Source organism: Apodemus sylvaticus, chromosome 1 (genome assembly GCF_947179515.1).
Source record: "Apodemus sylvaticus chromosome 1, mApoSyl1.1, whole genome shotgun sequence".
Lineage (NCBI taxonomy): Eukaryota > Metazoa > Chordata > Mammalia > Rodentia > Muridae > Apodemus > Apodemus sylvaticus.
The window spans coordinates 61624116-61643867 of NC_067472.1; the positions used below are offsets into that span (position 1 = coordinate 61624116).

At 47.4% G+C, this 19752-nt stretch overlaps 1 protein-coding gene across 2 annotated transcripts in view; it reads right to left on the reverse strand.

Moving 5' to 3' along the window:
* Positions 1-19752, reverse strand: part of Kcnq1 (potassium voltage-gated channel subfamily Q member 1) — a 319138-nt gene that overhangs the window by 60561 nt on the left and 238825 nt on the right. For both annotated transcript variants that reach the window (XM_052194811.1, XM_052194819.1), the window contains exons 12-15: positions 9195-9270; positions 5234-5328; positions 4640-4686; positions 3670-3731 (exon numbers count right to left, since the gene is read on the reverse strand). In XM_052194811.1, coding sequence (XP_052050771.1) covers positions 3670-3731; positions 4640-4686; positions 5234-5328; positions 9195-9270 — 280 coding nt within the window. The remainder of the gene's footprint in view (positions 1-3669; positions 3732-4639; positions 4687-5233; positions 5329-9194; positions 9271-19752) is intronic.

Here is a 19752-nt window from a genome sequence, read left to right on the forward strand (position 1 = left end):
GGGGAACAAGGATGGAGCAGGGCCCAGGGACAGGCCTGGGGTGACAAGTCCTCAGGTGTAGCTTGTAAGCCTCATGGATAGAAGAGGACCCTGAAAGGCAGGCATTGGAGGTTGGGTGATATCCTCAAGGTGGAAATAAGTATGCATGACTTGGCTTCTAGACCAGAACTAGACAGAAGTGCTGGGTGCTGGGCTTCTCCTCCCAACCCATGCTCCCTGCCCCCAGATGCCCTGTGAACAGGGTCTGGAAACCAGAGCTCCCCTGTGTCCATCCAGCTTTGAGCCACAAACATTTCCTGCAGAAAACAAGAAAGTCAGTCTCTTGGCCTCACTGCTCTCTGCATATCAGCACGACAGTGAGAGTTTGGCTTGTAAAATAAACACTGCAGCAGATCCAGGTCCAAGAAGAGCTAAGAACACCGTGGGTAAGAGGTGGGCATGGGTTCTGCAGAGAGCCAGGGGACCTTAGGGAAGCCTAGGTAGGCCAGGCAACAGAAGGGGGTGACAGGAACCATAACTCTGGGGTTCCTATTACAGGGATGACAAGGTGGCTTGTACCATCTTGAATTGCCACTAGTCCTGACTACTATAGCCAGTGGACAAGGCCACCACCCCTACCCAGCCTTCGCTCTCAGAGTTCTAGCCTCATTACCAAAGGACTATCACACTTCTGAAATGTTCTCTTACTCACATCTGTGGCTGCCATCAGGACCAGCTCTTTGTATAACTAGCAGTGTGGCAGGAGACTGCTTGATTTCTAGAACAACAATCCATAATCTATGACAAAAGCTGAAAGTGTGTAGTGGCTACATGCAGGGAGCCCATGGGCATGTTCTCTGTGGTATGGGTCCCTGGCCTGGACCTTATGAAGTTCCTGGTCAGAAACCAGCTGGCCTCCCCTAAGAATCCCTTACAAGTAGATACCCCACATTTCTCTGGTCCTTAGCTTGATCCTCTCCTCCTGTGGGGTCCAGCTGTGAGTGGGGTTCAGTCCCTGTGATGTGGGTGGCCTACGGTGGGACACGCTTCACAGCTGAGGGACTAAGCTGAGATAGGCAAATTGCTGGGCACTAGAGACTTGACTTTGGCCGGTCTGCTGCTGGCTGGAGGGGTAGGAGGGAGGGGCTGTCAGCAGGGAAGCCCAGGGGCTCTGGCTGGGCTCAGTCAGGCTGGCTGGCACTGGCTCTGTGCTGGGACTGCTGGGCTCCCAGGGATTTCCTGTCCCCTACTTCCCAAGGTCAGCAGGATTGCGCTCGGGTTGTTTCTGGTCCCGATGGTTACGTTGATAACTGCGATAACGTGGGGCCCAGCCATGCCATCGTGCCCTCTGAGCCCAGCAAAGCTCTTTCCCAGGGTCTGTCCCCACAGGGGGCAGTGGTCCCGGACAAGGGCGGGACTGGGCAGGCTGCCATGGGCCGTTTGGGTCAGTGCATCTTGACAGCCTCTCCATGCATAGTGGGGGTCCAGGCTAGAGCCCTGGGAGGAGCCTTGGTTCAGTGTGACCATGGCCTTGGCAGAGGACCCACTCCTCCATCTTAACCATCTTGAGGTAGGGAGTGAAAGTGAAGAGTGGTGCCCATTAGGTGTTTGCTGCAGGATCCCAGCATTCTTGACAACCTGGCTCAGAGCCCAGACAGGGTCAAGGTCACCAGGACCTCTGAGGATCGGCCTAGCTTTGTTCCCAAACCTTGCTCCCAGAGACCATGGACTCTGGGAAGCCAGTCCTTTGTTGTTCTGATTGATGAAGTACTAGCACGTACTTCTGTCCCTGCCCCTGCTCCTGCCCCTGGGCCAGGACAGGTTCTACCATGGTCATATAAAGCTATGACCAGGTTCTTAAACCCCAGACTGCTGCTAGGCAGCCATATATTGAGTCTGGAAAGGGGACACTGATTTTAGGAGCTAATACCACTTATCTTCTGTCACTTATAGGAGACACCAGGTTTCTGGACTGGTTTTGAAGGGTAGTCTGTCCTATAGAAAATGGGCAGAAGGAGAAAGCTGGAACAGTTAGAATGGGGAAGAAATTTGTGGTGGAGAAATTATCCGGGACTGGAGACAGTAGGCTGCCTTTAAATTTCTGGGCTAAGAAGGCTCACATACCTAGGATATAGTCGGTACTATCTTGGAGTTAGGGCAGCTCCTTGATTCCTGCCAGCAGTGGGAGTAGTCAGAAAAGGTAACCTTGACCAGGAAAGAGTTGGGGATATTTGAAGAGGTGTAGGTGACTCAAACCAGGGTGTCTATCACTGGTCTAATGGGCTCATATGCAAAGAAGAGGGAAAGCCAAGGGTATTCCTTAATCCTATAGGCTCCTAAACCATTGCTGAGCCTCCTCGGCCTTGTGAAGTGAACACCCTAAGTATCTTTTCCATCCTGGCAGGCATGCACAATCTCTGTTCTAGCTGGGTAGCCTGCTGATTGTGGGCCACAGTACCTCCTTGCTCAAGCCAGGGATGCTACAGGTTAGACCAGGCCATGTAGTGAAACTCAGTGTTGGACATGTACACCTCAGGGTTTCAGAGAGTATCTGGAGTCCAGACTATGTCCCTTCCATTTATTGGCCACAGGGCTCCATGGCTGCTCCAGGCTGGGGACATTTATGCCAGCAAAGAGTAGGGAGGCTTCAAAGCCTTACCCTATGTGGGGCAGACCATCCTTGCCTACCTGCCCAGTTGCAGCCCATATTGAGAGTCAGATCCAGATGTTGCTAGAGCAACCCAGCAGCAACCACACTCCCCGCTCAACTGAAATTCCACTATTTTTAGCTTCTTAGTTATGTTCAGATAAAATCCATATATACAGTTGTCTGGCAAGATAACAGCACACCTCCAACTGCAGAGACTTTGAGGAGTAGCAGTGGGTTATACCATGTGCCCAAGAAAGGTCCCCTTATGAGTCAGAGCCTCCAGTGGCTCATGAAAGATAGGGTGGTAGATACAGAAGGTAGGGGGCAATGGAGTAGCCTAATTGCCTAGCTAATACCAGCTGTGACATTTTGGAGCATAAATAAGATTGTGGGCAGCCAGAGTACGAGGAACGGTATTGGTCTACAGGGTATGCACTCTACTGTACGCGGGAGCCTACAGTAGCGGATACTAAAAATACCTTGGCCAGGCAGAGCCAGTATAGCCTAGCACACTAACTGGAGCTGGATCTTCCCCACCAATCAGGATAAGTAGAGTCTGACACCATCCAGGAATTCAACCCAGCCAGGTTCTGAGTCTTCTGAAGGTTTGGCCTGCCCAAAGCAAGGGCCGTAGACAGCTGGCTTATGGGGAGGCTGGTATGAATCTTGCTGCAGCCACCTCCTGGCTAAGACACAGCCAGGAGGCTCTTAGAGCTCTAAGGATAAGGAGTAGAGGAAGAGAGCTAGGTCATGTTTAAGGCTTTCGTGCGTCTGGCTCTGCAATCTCACTCCTACTTTCCCAGGGCAGGGGCAGGGCCACAGACCTTGGGACACCAGGCAGAAGCAGCCAATAGGCAGGTTTCTGACTTTGGAAGCACACAATTGTGAAGTGTATTGGCCCAGACACCAGAAGCATAGCGCTTCTCAAGAACTTCATGGAGGAGGTCAGAGGGGTGTGGAGCTAAGTAGTGCACTTGGGATACTGCGCTGGCCGAGGATGATGGCGATTAGAGTTGACAAGAGTTGATGCAGGAACCTACCTTGTCTTCCACCCTGTTCAGACGGGCACCGATGGTGTTGCTGCCACGGTCTTTGCTCTTTTCTATGGGATAAAGCACAAAGTCAGGGGTATGGGCTGTGGCTGTAGGCTCAGGAGCCTAGGGAGCAGGAGATGGAGGAGGGACTAGCTGGGGGCGGGGGCGGGGGCGGGGAGAATGCTTGAAAATAGAAGTTGTCCTTTAAAATTCTTTGTGGCTGGGACACCAGGAGCTAGGGGAAGGGGAGATGCTATAATGACAGAGTGTACCTAGTTCCAAACTTGTTCCTCCTGGCTTTGGAATCCCTCAGTGTCTTTTAGGTGGGACAAATCACTCTCTGGGGGAGGGGGTGAGGCAATGGATTTGTGATACTTATTGGACTTGGTCACATTACCAGGCCAGGGTGTCTGCTGCTTCTGTAGTCCCCAACATTAGATTATGCCCCATGGTCCTGTTTGAATCTCAGCTAGCATTGGCACCAGGAATGTGCCTTGCTTTGTCCTTCCCTGGTGTGACTTAGCTCCTTGTCTGGAGGACCTGAGGATTTCCACTAAGCCAAGAACTAGCCCATACCATGCCACTGTACGTTCCTGAACACCTGAGCCAGGAAGGAGCCCCCCTGCAACCCCATCATGGCCCCTGAAACTTTGGGATGGCTGCTTATCTGACCCATGTTTCATTCCAGGTCTTTCTACCACAGGAAAATGGGCCCTTGGGTCTCACCACCATACCCAGAATTTGACTATGAAGCTTTAACAATCTATCATTTAGAGGGATGCAATGGGCTATCATCACCAAAACATCCCTTTACGTATGCTGTCTACAGCCTCTTTGCCTAACTTGGGGTCTGTTCCTTCTGGCTTCTACACAGGAGGCCCTAGCAGCCTGCTGTAAGGAGAATAAGAGACAGACAGGGGCAAGAAAGAGAGGCCCCTGTGGGTTGCTCTGTCCAGGTACCAGTGTGGATACCCACCTGAGATGGGGATGAACAAAGATGGCTTCCCGATGGACTGATCCAGCCTGGAGAGAAGAGAGGGACATGAGCTCACATAATGCCTGAGGCACCACAGAGACAGGCCATTGTGTCCCCAGGGAGTATCTGCTAATGCGACTCCAAGAGGCAGCCAAGACCCTATGGGCTCCATGCTCCTGAGAGGACCAGGCAGGAAGTTAAAAAAGGAGGAGCAGAATCTGGACTCCTTAGGCTTCCTTTCTGGATGAGATGAGTGGATGGGGTCAAAGCAGGGAGGTCCTGAACCTTTGACCTTGTCCATGGAAGGTAAAGTCACATTCTCCTAGCTGCACTCCATGATCTACAGAGCTGGGTATGCAAACTAGCTCATGAAGCTAGCCTCCTGGGGCTGGGCCCCAGGGACTTTGGTAGAAATAGGATTCAAGACCATGTTGGCTCTGAATGGTCAGGATCCTTAGCTCCTCCCCAGTAGCAGGAAGATCCATGGATGGATCGGTAACCTAGAGGTAGATGTCACTAAGAACTATTTCTTTCCCCATGAGGCTGGGGCAAGGTCTCCTGGGACCATCTCTCCAAACCTGTTTCTGTGCCCACCTTCTCTGTAGTTCTTTAATGCGCACCATAAGGTTGAGGTGGCCCTGGGAGTACTGCTCGATGACATCTCGCACATCGTAGGGCTTCCGAGCTTGCTGCAGGCCAGAAAGACACATGTTACTTTTCCCTGAATCCTGTGTGTTCAACTCTAAATGCAGACAGTGATGGGTGGGGCGCAGTGGTAGAGAGGAATGGCTTAGGACATGCGTAGCAGCAGGCTTGACCCCTAAGGGCTGCCAGCTTAGCCTGTCTGGGCCCTTTCCCTTCTATCAGTTCATTGGTAGGACTAGCTATCTTCTGCTGGCCCTCTTGGTTCTGAGCCTTCTCAGGAAGAGTTGACCTCATGGGCTGGAGACATGGTACTGCCACTTTGCCTAGCTTGGGGTCTATTCCTTGTCGATAGTTCATCTGTGACTGACTTTTGACACACCTGCTGCTTCTCTGGGAAGGGGGGGTAGAACAACATGTGTTATGGATGCCACACAGAGTTTCCACAAGACAGCCCTGCTCCCATGAAGGAAGGACCTGCCACATTCAGGGCCATTCTAGGCACCAGGGTCACCACATCTTCTGTGGCCTACACACCCAGGGACTATTGAGTCCAAGCTTGGATAACACTTAAGCAGATCCTTGGTCCTGTACGGACATCACTGTGAAATTCTACTAAGAACTACACTTGACAATGTCTCCAGGTCTTCTCTCTTCTGTAAGATGGAGATATAAGCCCTGATCCTCCCTTCTCCAAAGTGAGTTTCTGAGCCTTGTTCATGGCTTTTGTAAAATAGGATACCGAGTCTTGGTCTTCCTTCCTGGAAAATGGGCTGCCCAAATCTACGCTGCTACTTCTAAAAGAGACTGAGAATAAAATAAGATCTAAGAGGAGACATGTCAAGGAATTCCAATGCAACACCTTGTCAGTCAGAGGTGGTCATGACTGAATCAAGGGCCTGAGTCCCTCCTTAGTGCACACCAAAAGTGACCCTACGTAATGGGGAGAGACTTGTGGGAGAAAATGCTTTATAAGGTATATGGCACCTCTAGGCATGCCTGGTGACACATGAGAGTAAATGAGCAAGGGAAGCAGAAACTATAGTTTGAGGTGGTGCAGGCCTGGATTAGGAGCAGGACAGATCCTTATGTTGGTCTGTGGATGGCCTGAGAGTCTGAGAGCCATTGTGCCCAAGTGAACATGGGTGGGTACCTCTGCCAGGCTCTGCAAATGTACATGTAATTGACTATGTAATGGGAGATGTGAGTATACCAGCCTGCAGGAGGGCAGGGCACTGTAAACAGGAAACAGTTTAGAAGGATCTGAGAGCTGGCCAGTGGTGATGCATGCTTTTAATCCCTGCAATTGGGAGGCAGAGGCAAGTGGATCTCTGACTTCAAGGCCAGCCTGGTCTACAGAGTAATTTCCAGGACAGCCAGGGCTACACAGAGAAACTTGGTCTCAAAAATCCAAAACCACAAACAAACCAAACCAAACCAAACCAAACCAAACGAAATCAAACCAAACCAAACCAAACCAAACCAAACCCAGAAGGACCAGATCAGGACCAGAAGGACCCTATCATCCACCCACCCACGGTCAGCAGCACTCCAGGCCTGCTGAGACTTGTCTTGGAGCCACTAAGCTCCCCTTCAGGATCTGGTTGGGGATTGAGGAGCCTTTGTCAATATTTACCTAGGGCTAGTGTAAGAGACCATCTTGGCTTTCTCCCTGGACCAATGTCCCCTGGTGGCAGCAGGAGCCAGAGATGAGCTAGATAACTCTGCCTGTCCAGACTGATTGGCTGTGGATGTGGGTGCTCAAGGCAAACTTTCAGAGATAAGAGGTCCTGGCACCTCAGGCCAGACACAAGGGCAGCTGGCCAAGGCAGGCAGGCCGGTCTGTAGGCAGGCCAGTCAGGCGGGTGGGGAGCAGGTGGGTGGATGGCTGAGGCAGGAAAGCTGGGTCACTATGGTGGCCTGGAAGCTTGTGGAGCCCTCCCCACAGGGGCTCTCCCTTCAACTACCTCACTCTTTCCTGGAGGCCTGCTACCACCTGTCCATGTGTCCCCAGCAATAAAGCCAGTTCATTGTGGAGACCTTACTTTTCTCTACTTAGAAGCCTCTGTCCTCCACAAGGCCCCCTCTGCCACCTGGGCTAAGTGTATAGGGAAGAAGCAGAGAGCTGGAAGGCAGGAGCTGTTTGGCCTGTTCTGGCAGTTTCTTGAGCCACTCTTAGGACGCTGGCTAATGGTCTGAGGCCTGAAAGAAAGTGCAGGGCTCTGGGTCTCTTTTTCTCAGCCTCCAACAATGTCATCAGGCAGGTCCCTTGTTTGTGACATAGAAACTGGTCTGCATAGGCCATTAAGATGACCTCTGACTCAATGGGACCATAAGGGTCCCCATGTTCCACTGAGCACCCAGAGTCTAGAAGTAGACTCTAAGGAGGCATGAGCCTACCACCATAACCCCATTCTTCTTAGTAGTTCCTATACTGTTTCAAGTGGAACCTCCTCTATCACCTGCAGAGCCTGCTTCTCTCAGCCTGGGGACTGCTGGCAGCTAGCAATTTCTCATGACCCTTTAAATGCTAGCAGCATAAGCTACACCTCTTCCAGTAAGAGTGTCACACCCTAGTCCTACTTTTCCCTGAGAGATTGTCTTGTCAAGATGTGACTCCCCACGGGGTTCCTGTGGCTCCTTGCCAAGCTGAGGAGAGCTGGTTCGACAGGGACTCCTCTCACTAATTCCTCTCAGTGTCTTAGCAGTGGAACTATAGGCCACATGGCTTCTAGGGAGGGGGAGAAACAGCTTTAAGAGCAATCTTTGCGGGGCCTTTGGACCCTTCTAATCCATTTCCAGGTATTTCCTGGCTCTGGCCCCTGCTGAGTGTGACCTTTACTCCTTTTGACAACATGAAGTCCCTGGGTTTGTGAAAGCTCGGGTGTTAACTTGGTCTATTTGTGTTGTGACAGGACCAGGAGGTGCAGGCTAATAAGTGTACAGCTGAATGCTACCCTGGGACTGCTGGATGGGCATCGGGTCCCTCCAGGGTGGCAGTGAGTGGCTAGGGTGAGGAGCCACATGCTGCTCTCATTAGTGTCGGGAGCTTGTTCTTAAGGCTAGAACAGCTGAGGAGCTGAGGACCACAGTGAATGAGACTCGTGTCACCCAAGGCTCCTCTTAGTACAATGATGACAACTTGGGATGGGGACTATACCTTAGCCCCTACCTCCTGCAGAGTCTACAGGTTGTGGCAGCCCCAGGGCTGGGGTTGGGGTTGTCATGAGGGTGCAGTGGGAGCCAGTGCCAATCTCATGGCCGGGTGTGGTAGATGTGGCCTATAACAAGGCACAGGGTCACCACTGAGATTGTCCTTGGGCAGGCTATACTGAAATAGGTCTCCCCAGCCTTCTCTGCTCAGTGACAAGGACTTTCCAGTAAGAGAATGCCCTCAAACACTTGCTGCTTCTACTGACATGTTCTCAAAGTGAGGCATAAGGCTTTCTTTCTGCTCCATGACTTCTGCTCACAACTGTTCCAGAATAGAGGAAGAACATAACCTGCTACCTTCGGGCTCTCAGGAGAACAGCTCCCGAGGTGTGCTGATACTAAATGGATCCCATAGCTGCAGTTCTGCCAGCTCAGGAGTCTCTGTTCACTAAGCAGGGCCCAGTATGGGTAGGGTAGGATACAGAAAGCTCAAAGCTAGCTGAGGACAGATGTCACTTCCTGTCTAGGTGACAATGCCCGGCTGTCACTATCACAGCCTTGAATGGAAGAAGTACTCACATAAAGTTACTTCTAACAATCAATGTAGAGATAAAGGGTCCCTGGGCCAGGGCTGGGTACAGTACCCTTGGAGGAGCCTGCTGTCTTGGGGAGTGGTGATGGTCACAGCGTGTTGGCATCTAAAGGTGAGGGCATGCTACTGTAGTCTTCTCGGGGTTAACTGCACTGGGCATGGTCTCACCTGGAATTTTTTCTTGGCTACAAAGTACTGCATGCGCCTGATGACCTTGATGGTGGCCCGATGGTGATCCCGCAGCCTGTGGAGGAGGGGGGCAGAGGGTGAGCAGCTTTCATGTTAAAGGTACCTCTTTCAAACATGGACAGCCTCTCCAGAGACAAGAACATTCTACCCCGGGCTTGATCTGTCTCTAGAGAACCTGGAAACAAGGAGTTTCTAAAGGGGAGAGGAAGGGCTGCCGCCCACAGATGGGGACAACGACTTCTTTCCTGCCTTTATCGCAGAAGTGGGGTGGCTGTCTGTACCCCTAGTTTGCAGGGATTGCAACTCCAGCAGCAGAGTCAGGGAATGCCCTTGGAGGAGGGAGTACCACAGGCACGTTAATGAGGATCCTGTTTCCTGAGAGTGTTCGGATATTTGTTAGTTTGCCTCTAAATCTCCTTTTAGAAATAAGGTCTTTTTTTTTTTTTTTAAATAAACATCACTGGCGAAAACAGGCCTGTGATCTGACATCTGTGTGCACAGAAACAGACTGGAAGGCATCAAGGCAATGGAGAGACTGGGAGAATCTCCTGTCTGTGAAGCTCAAATTTGACCAGCCAGACTAAACCGCATTGGCAACAGAGAGCTGCTGGGAGCCTTTGGGAAAACTAGACTGGAAGGGGCCCCCCGAGCCCAGAAAACAAGAGGCGAGAGGAAGCCAGCCTACCCTGCAGCCTTGCTTCCTTCTCAGAGAAGTGTGGGAAATGTCTACACCAGATGGGATGGTGGGGCTTCCTGGGCTGTGAAGAAAACAGTGGAGCCTAGCTCCAGAGCCACCAGGAGACAAGTGACAAGATTCCTGAGAACAAAGGCTATCAGGGTATCTTTTTTTTTCACACAATTCCCCCTTGGAAATTGCTGTGGTTCTCACAGAGCAATTGTAGCTGCTGGGAGGGAGTAAAAATAGAAGCCAGCAGGCTCTTGCCACGAGGACAGCATTCAGCCCCTCCTAGGTTGGGACCCCAGGAAGTATCCAGAGGATTTGGCTGAGAGAGCCTAGCAAACCCTCACATTGTCTCAAAGTGCAGACTAGCCCAGATTTCTTTTTCTTTTTAGAAGAAAATCTGTAGAAAGACGTTTTGGAATTTCTGGGCTTTGTTTCGATTTTGTTTTTGTCTATACATAGAAGTTGAAAAATAAGGGGGAAAAATAGATCCTAGCTAGAGATCTGTAGGTGTGGTACATTTTGCAATCTTAACTGCTAGAGGCCCTCCCCCAAGGAGACAGAGTTGTTTTTTTGTGCTGCTTGAATTTGAGCTGACCTTGTGACCTAATGTGGCTGGGAGCTCTCCATGTGTGGAACCCACAGGTGTCGAGAGGGGGGCCGGAGTGGCCGAGGGCGTCGAGTGGAGGGGCCCAGGCTTCAGTCAGCACTGATTGGAGGTATGTGACTGAGCCATTTTGCATCACTGGGCCTAAGCAAACTACCGACGACTGCATCTGTCTGAGTCAGCCCGAGCACAACCACAGAACCACCTTCCAGCAGCACTGAGTCCAAGCTGCTAGGAAGACAAAGGACTACCAGACCACAACATTTGATTCTAGTTTGCTGTTCAGTAATAGATAGTTGATAAAGAAATCAGTAGCTGGACCTAAACTTCCAGATAGGTTAGAAGGCCGAGGCAGGAGGATTACAAGTTCAGACCCTGTCTGGGGGAACAGAGTGATTTCAAGGCCAGTCTGGACAAGTTAATAGCATTCATACCCAAAAAGATGGTTCAGCAGTTAAGAGTTCTTGCTGCTTGTACTTGTTAAGGTACTGGGTTTAGTCCCCAGCACCTACATGGCACCTTATAACCAACAATCTCTGACTCCAGTTTCACAGGATCCAACACCCTTTTCTGAACTCCAAGGACATCAGACACACACATGCTGCACACATATACATGTTAAAAAAAGGCAGGGGAACTGGGTGTGTTGGTGTGTGCCTTTAATCCCAGTACTCAGGAATCAGAGGCAAGTGCAGTCTGTGAGTTGGAGGCCTGTCTGGATTACAACAGCGAGTTCCAGGTCACAGAGTGACACCCCGTTTCAGCAAATGGAATAGGGGCTGGGAACACAGATCAGTGGTAGAATGCTTGCTTAGCATGAACCAGGCCTTGGCTTCAATCTCTAGCACCAAGCAAAAAGAGAAAGGAAGGAGGGGGAAAAGGAAAGAAAGAAAAAGAAAAAGAAAAAGAAAAAGAAAAAGAAAAAGAAAAAGAAAAAGAAAGTTACTAATTAGAACTCAGAGGTGGGACATTGTGATATCAACTTTGTAAAGATTTGACATTGATTTTAGGACCAGGAAGTGGTTGGGGAGCAGATGACAAAAGATTGGGATATGTGATGGTGTTTGCAGTTGTGAGACTTTGAAGTCTGTTTGGAGGGAGAAAGAACTTTGTTTAAGGAGGAGGATGAAGCAATGACTTTTAATGATAGCTGAAAATTCCTTCTTGTTCCTTGTTCCACCATTGTGGAAGCCGATCATGTCTTCTGAGCTTCGGCCTCAAGAGACCTGCAGACTTCACTTTTACCCTCTCAGAAGAAACGTCTGCCTCCTGGACAAGCCCGAGCTAGCCTGCTAGAAAAGCTGAGTGAAGGAAGAGAGGTGAAGGGTTCGGATGACAGCTGACAGCTTCAGGCATGTGAGGCTGACACTGCTCAGCCACCAAGTGAGTGTTCTGCCCCCAGCAGTGCGCCCAGCAGGGCAGCCTGAGTCTGACCTACAGAGTCTTTGGCAGATAGATGGCTGTGGTTTGCATCAGACTTTCTAGATGAGAACTTTAAGATAACTGTGATAAATAGAGTCAGGAAAATAGATGAAAAGATGAGGGATTCCACCAGATAATAAAAGGTATCTTCAAATACTGAAAAAAAAATTCTGTAAAAGTCAGGCATGGTAGTACATGCCTATAATTCCACCACTTGGGAGGTGGAGTCAGGAGGATCAGGAGGTTCCAGGTCACACTTGGCCACACAGAGGTTCGAAGCCAGCCTGGGTTACTGGAGATGCTGTCTCAGCCTCATCCAAATTCTCCCTCTCAAAAATAAAGAAGTAAAGAAGCAAATAAATACATAAAAAAGGGGGGAGAGAGAATGTGTGTGTGTGTGTGTGTGTGTGTGTGTTTGTGTGTGTGTGTGTGTGTGTGTGAGTGAGAGAGAGAAAGAGAGAGAGAGAGAGCACAATACAGTGGTGGAAATTAAGAATATAATAGGTGGTTTGATAAAAGAAACCATGAAGTGAAACAAGAAGAAGAAAAAAAGTAAAAAAAAAAATAGTAAAATAAAATGGATAGGAAGAATAAGGTGACAGAGAATGTATTAAATAGATCATGATTGTCAGTCAGGATTAAAAACTATGATATGAATTCACTAAAAGCATAAACAAAGAAAAGAGAAGAGGGCAGAGAAAAGGTAGTCTAGGCTAGCTCTCTAAACACAGGCAGCTGCAAAGTAGTACCAGGCTCAGTAGACTAGACAATGAAAATTTCGGAGCTACAAAGTATCAGCTCTGGGCTAGCTGTTGAAGTGCTTGTCTTACAAGCTGGAGGATCGAGTCCCTTTCCTAGATCTCACATTTAAAAAAAAATATCAAGGCATAGTAGCATGTATTTGCAATCCTATGGCTGGAGAGTGGGGACAAGAAGATTCCTGGGGTAGGCCAGTGAGAGACCCTGTCTCAAAAAGAGAAAAAAAGGGGGGGGGTCTGCACCTGAAGAAGGGCACTGAAGGGTGTCCAGGATTTCCACCTACACCTATATGAAAAAAAAGTCAGTTCAGCAGGAAAAGGTCAATTCCAAATCTGAATGTGCCTACAAATATAACCTTAAAAGTACAAAGCACACTGGGAACACAAAGTGGTTAAAGCAAATCCACAACTGTGATGAGAGATTGAGAGATTTGAACACCTCTCCTTGGCAGTGGATACCAAAGCATTGGCGGAACCCAATATGAACCATCTACATGTTAGTCCACCCTGACAGGGACAAAAGCCACACCACTGCAGGCCAGCACACACAAGTATTTACAAAGATACCAAGCACTAGGTTTTAAAAGCAAGTTTCAACAAATTCCAAATAAATAAAGTGATGTTTAACATAGTCCTTGACCACAATAAAATTAAACTACAAATCAAAAATATTACTAGGAGATCCCCAAGTGTTTTGGAAATTAAATGATCTAAGTAACCCAAGGTCAAAGAAAGAAAAGCTACATGAATTAGAAAATAGTGTTGATTGAATAATAAAAAATGTATCAAACATTACAGTTAAATTCAGTGTGGAATTCAGTGTACGCATATAATCTCAGCAACTCAGGAGGCCAAGTCTTAAAGATCACAAGTTTGAAGCCAATCCACGCTATTTAGCAAAATGACAATTTTAAAAATGGCAAGATGGCTCAGTGGGTAAGGGTGCTTGCGTCCTAGCCTGAAGACCTGAGTTTGGTCTCCAGGACTCGCCAGGTAGAAGGAGAAAAATCAACTCTCAAAAGTTGTCTCCTGATCTCTACATCTGGGACATGGCACACGCACTCACCATACACATATAAATAAACATAATATAAATTTAAAAATCGTATCTTCAAAATTATAGTTAAATAAATGTTGGAGGTACATTGAGATATGGACATTGAGGGGAAGATAATGCATGGTCTAAAATGTGATAGAGGAGAGAGTGAGATCCAGCTTAAGTTACACACACACACACACACACACACACACACACACACACACCAAATTTAAACCCAAGGAAGTAGAAGGAAAGAGATAATAAAGATAAGGGTGTAAGTTGATGAAATAAAAAATGAATGTTGCATTAAAGAAAATCAACAAAGCTTACATTTGGCTTTCCAAAGAGGCTAATAAAACTGATAAAACTTTAGCAAGACAGATGGGATGGGGTGAGGCGAATCACAAATCACCAAGGTTGGGAGTTTAAAAAAAAAAATAAGCACCACCACTGTGGAATTAAAGACATTTAAAAAAGCCTATTTAGAGAATAATGTGAACAAAAATAACTCTGATAATAGAGATAAAATAGATTAACTCATCAAAACATGTTTTAAGAAAAAAAGAAATAAACACAATCTGCCCAATGTTAATGGAATTAAACTTGGAATTTTAACGATCTTTCTACAGAGAAGTTGGCCTAGATGACTTCATCAGTGGGTTCTCCCCAATATGTAAGGAAGAAGCTCACAGCTGTATACAAAGCTTTTTACAGGGCTTTTGAGATAGTCTGGCCTTGACACTCAAATCTGACAAGGATATTCCTGAAAGAAAACTCAAGGGCAATGCCTGTCCTGGATGTGGAGGCAGCCTCTAAAACCCAGCAGCCAGTGAGATCCAGGGCTCAAGTCAAGATGCAGGATCAGAGTGGCTTAATCCAGTTATGCAAGGCTGGCTTAACATTTGAAAATCAATCAACAGAACTCACCACATCAACAGAACAAGGGAAAACATATAATCAACTCAAAAGATGCAGAAAAGCACTTGATAAAGTTCAAGGCCCTCATCCTAATTAAAAACACAACTCCTAGCAAAGTAGAAAACACACTAAAAAAAAAAAAAGAACAAAAATGAAAATTGTAACAAACAAAAAATCCTAAACACTGAGCATACATCGTATCATGGAGAAATCACTTTGTTCCTGAGATGGTGTGTCCCATATTTTCTAGCAGAGTCTGTAAAGTCCCAGAGTCTGTGCATTAAGATGAGAAAAGGAGAGAGAAGATGGAAGGATTGGGTTCAATGGCTAAAAAGGCTTGCATCCAAGCCTGATGACCTGAGTTCAACCCCTAGAACTCATATGTTGGAAGAAGAAACTGACTCCCACAGGGTGTCTTCTGACCTCCTCATTCATGCTGTGGCCGGCACCTCCTAACTGCCCCACACAAATATAATATAATTAAAAGTTAAAGTAAAGCACTTGGGAGGCAGACCAGGTAGATTTCTGTGAGTTCAAGGCTAGCCTACTCTATACAGTGAGTTCAAGGACAGCCAGGGCTAGCTAGAGAGACCCTATCTGAAAAATAAAACAAAACAAAAATAAAAACAAAACTAAAAAAAAAATCCCCTACCAAACAAACAAAAAGAATTAAGAAATGAATTTAGCATAATACTGACTTTGCTGGGAGTGGAATCCCAGAAATCTGGAGGCCAAAGAAATAAGAATCTTTCAAGATGGGGCAAGCCTGGTTTTACTAAAGGTTGAAAGCTAATAACCCATTATCTTTCTATCTGCTAGCAATAAGTAATTAGACCACAAAATAAAGACACTAACTGTAATAGTGTCAAAGCTAATAGAGCTATTTAAATTGTTCACAGGTGAGAGTTACAAACAGACAAGCACTGAACAGTAGGAAGCTGACGCTGACTTGAATTCATAGAATTATAACACATTGTTATCTGTGGGGCTGGACAGATGGCTCCTTGATAAAGGGCCACTGGCTTGCTCTTCCAGAGGATCTGGGTTTGATTCTTTTCCCACTGCACCCCTACACCCAAGACAGGATTTCTCTGTGTAGCACTGGAACTTTTTTCTGAAGATCAGGCTGGACTGGAACTTACAGAGATTCATCTACTTCTCTCTGCCTTCTTAGTGCTGGGACTATAGGCATGTTTCACCATTGCCTGGCCTGGGTTTAATTCTTAGCGTCCACATGGCAGTTCACAATCATCTGTAAATCCAGTCCCAGGGGCTCTGAAGCCTTTCTCTGATCTTAAGGTACTGCATGTACATGGTGCACAGACATACATGCATATGTACACTTATACACATTAAAAAATTTTTTAAAAAGCCATGTGGTTGGTTGAATATGCTTGGAGCAGGGAGTGGCACTATTAGGAGGTGTTGGACCTCCTAATAATGAAGAACTGGAGAAAGGCTGACAGCAAAACTTTTAGGTCTTATCAAGGTCCTTCCTCAGGGGAACCCGGCCACCCCTTCATTCAAGGGGCTTTGAGTCGTCAAACTGGCTCAAGTCTGGAAAGTGATTCACTGGCCAAGATTGCCTTTTGCCATGATCTAATAAAGCCTTTCTTCCATTTGTTTGAGTTTTTTTTTTCTGTGTATGTAGATCAAACATTAATGTAGTAGGCTTCCTATCTGTTTCATGCCTGGACACACTATGATTGCCTGTCAGTACCAAAGGTCTATACAAGTCATGCCATTATAAAGTTCACATCTCCTGTGCTGACCATTACGCATTAGGTCATTATGAATCTACAAATTATTTTGTCTACACTTTCCATTATAATAACTACGATCAACTTGCCTCTGGTGATTCAATGCTGCCACCTGGCCCTTGCTACCTCAAGGCCCAATTAAACCTAATTCATCCAACTGAGGAGCAGTATCTCCAACCGTAAGGTCTGGAACAGGAAAAGGGCAAGAACAAAACTCTTCAAATGTGCTGGTGCCCCTCTTACTAGTTTGCATCTTACAGGATTTGTGAAAGGCGTTATCTTCTGGGCCTTCCCATTGTGGAGGATTAGGCTTTACATAACGTATCCACTCTAGCACTGCAGTTTTCCTAAGCCTTAAAATCCCTTCATCAACACTAAGTCAAGGGATCAGGCGTCTCCAGCTCCTTTTCAGTAGGCCATCTTTTGATAAACACTTCAACTAACCATTCAAACAAACTTTTGACACATCCACAGCATAAAGAAAAATTCTGGTAAAGCTTCAAGGTTGGCAGGGTAATGGGGTGGAGCAAGACCTTAGGTGTTATAAACACATATGTGGCCATTGGCTTTATCTCTGAAGCTGTTTCAACAGGGAACCAGTGTTCTCAGTAAATGTGCTTAGACACCATAAGAAGAGACAGATACTGTGATTCCTCCCTCACCACAGCTGCAAAGCTAGCTTGTCAGGCCTTGAACAGGAAGCTGGAGAGATCAGGGTGTGAAAGGCCAGAGAGAGGCTATGTAGCCTTGGGCTAGGTAAAGGTTTCCTTATGGACTCCTGGGAACGTGAGCCATCAGAGAAAAATTCCAGTAAAGCTGGATTGACAAACTGGAGGCTGCCTGAAACCCTTCATTCCAGGCCTTGCCTGAGGAGATATGACTGGCCTCTTCCCACCACCCTCCAAAGGCTTGAAAGTAGGTGAAAAGTGGGATTCCCAAGTATCTCCCTGGGAAAGGCCCTTTCTCAACTGTGAGTGTCGTCTAGAGAACCTACAATCTTGGCTGTGGTAACCACCAGCGTGAATCCTGTCATTTTCATCCCTTGGTTTTTGTTTTAATATATAAAATCATATATCTTTTAAATTAGGTGATTCAATTAAAAAAAAAAAGAACTGGGCATGGTTATACATACCTATAATCCTAGTTGCTGTGAGCATGAGGCCAGAGAATGAGACACTGTCTCAAACAAACAAGTAGATAAACTTGAGCAAAGGTTACTCAGCCCTGTCTTGGTATTACTCCATCGCTGAGAGCCTCTTATGTGGCTGTCTGCCATTAACACAGTTACATGAGCTGTCATAAAGTTCTCCTTAGCATGAACATCCATGTTCTTCCTGACAAGGGTGTGGCTAGTGCTAGGCCTCAGGCCTGTGGTCAGGGCTGGGATACACATTCTCTTTTCAAGGTCTGAGCACCAGAGTTTCCTGTGGGTGCAAAGTTAGGCAGGCCTTTGCTTGCCAGTCATGGGACTCCCCCACCTCAGAGATGATGTCACATTTTTAAAGTGATAGCCATACACTGACCAACCAAACGCACTTCCTCTGCTGTGGTGGAAGCAGGCTGGGGCAGGGGGTTCCTAAAAAAATGTGACCCCTAATAACCACACTCTACATACCTATTCTAAGAAATGAAGATACAAATTCATATAAGAAGACAGATGTGAGGGTCATAGCAGTGCAATTCAGAGTAGATCTAAAAATCCATCGGCGGGAAGACAAACAACACGAGCACGGTTTGTCGGTGCAGTTGAGTATCATTCAGTCACACAGACTAAGAGTGGTGACATTTTGACACATATCACAAAACGAATAAACTTACGGGGCATTGTGCTAGGTAAAAGAAGCCAGCCACGATTGACCCTAGGCTGGAGAGTCCCCGTTCTATGAAAAGCTCAGAATAGCACATTGTAGAAATTTGAGATTGGTGGTTCTTTAGGCAGGGAGGGTACGGGGTGGCTGCTGATGGGTGAAGGTGGCTTTTGAGGGTGATGAAACGCTCCATGGTTAGCTGGTGGTGACGGCTGCACAGTGTGACCATGCTGACGTGTGCACAGAGGTGAGCATTGTAGCAGGAGTGGCTGCCCTGCAGATCTCTGCAGAGCTCAGCTGGAGAGATAGGGAGGCTCTGGAGGGTGGACAGAACTCCTTTCTCAGGGTGTCCCAGGAACCCAGGCAGGCACTAATGTGCCCTGAAGTTGGTCTCATTCCCTCCCTGTGGGCACAGCAGTCCATCCTCACTTCTGCCCAATCCCCAGACTGAAGATCACAGAGGAGCTTCTAAGAAACAAAGCACAGCTCCTGCAATTCCTCCACCCCACACTGCAATCCTGCTACTCCCTGCTACACCCAGTGATACCCACATTCTCAAGGTAGCTCACCGCTCATTATCAAAAAACAGGACAGTGAACTTTGACTCTTTTGGCAGGTCTAAGTGATGTCTCATCACGTAGAGCATTCAATGGATGGTTCTTATGTCTTTGTCAAGTTATTTCCATATTAGCTATCCATGTGAGCCACCCTTTGCTGGGCCCCCACCCAGGCCAGCCATAGCAGACATTCTTGTTTGGCACTAAAATTCTGCAGGGTCTCAGGGGCAGGTGGCTGCAATACAAAGGTCACCCATTTCAACTGTCCCAGAGCTGAAAGACGAGAGTGATTCTGTTTCCCCAGAGTCAAGGCTCTTGGGTCTGAGTGTCTGTATACACTAAAAACTTCATCTCCAAGGAGACTGTGGTGGGGCCTTTGGGAGGACATTAGGTCATGCGAGGGGCACCCATATGAATAGGGTTAATGATCTTGTACAAGAAGCCTGAGGGGGTTTAGTTATCTCTTTTTGCCCTTCTGCCATCTGCCACAGGACACACAGAAGACACTATCTATAAGGCAGACATAGTCCTCACTAGATACTAAATCTGTCAGAGCCTAGATTCTGGGCTTCTTTCTTTAGAATTATGTACAGTAAATCTTCATCATTTGTAAATCACCTAGTCTAAGGCATTCTGTCACAGTTAGAGCAAGTACTGAACTTGACTCTGAGAAAGGGTGCTGATAAAAGATATGGTGGTGGTGTTGGAAGGAGGATCAGACAGGGGCCTGTGAAACATAGGAAGAGAGACTGAGGATGGTGCAGAAGACCAGCACTTTAGAGACAGCCTCAGTCTTCCTCGGCATGGGCTAGAGTCAGGAATGAAGGCAGGAAAGGATATGCTGGTGAGGGATTGGTAGAATCACGGAATCATGAAACAGCAAAGAACCTGGCAGCATTGTGTTCAAGGACCCTAGTGCTATGTACAGGATGGCACTTCTAAGAAGTAAACAAGGTGATTTAGCAGAGGCTCTCCCTCATCAGAGT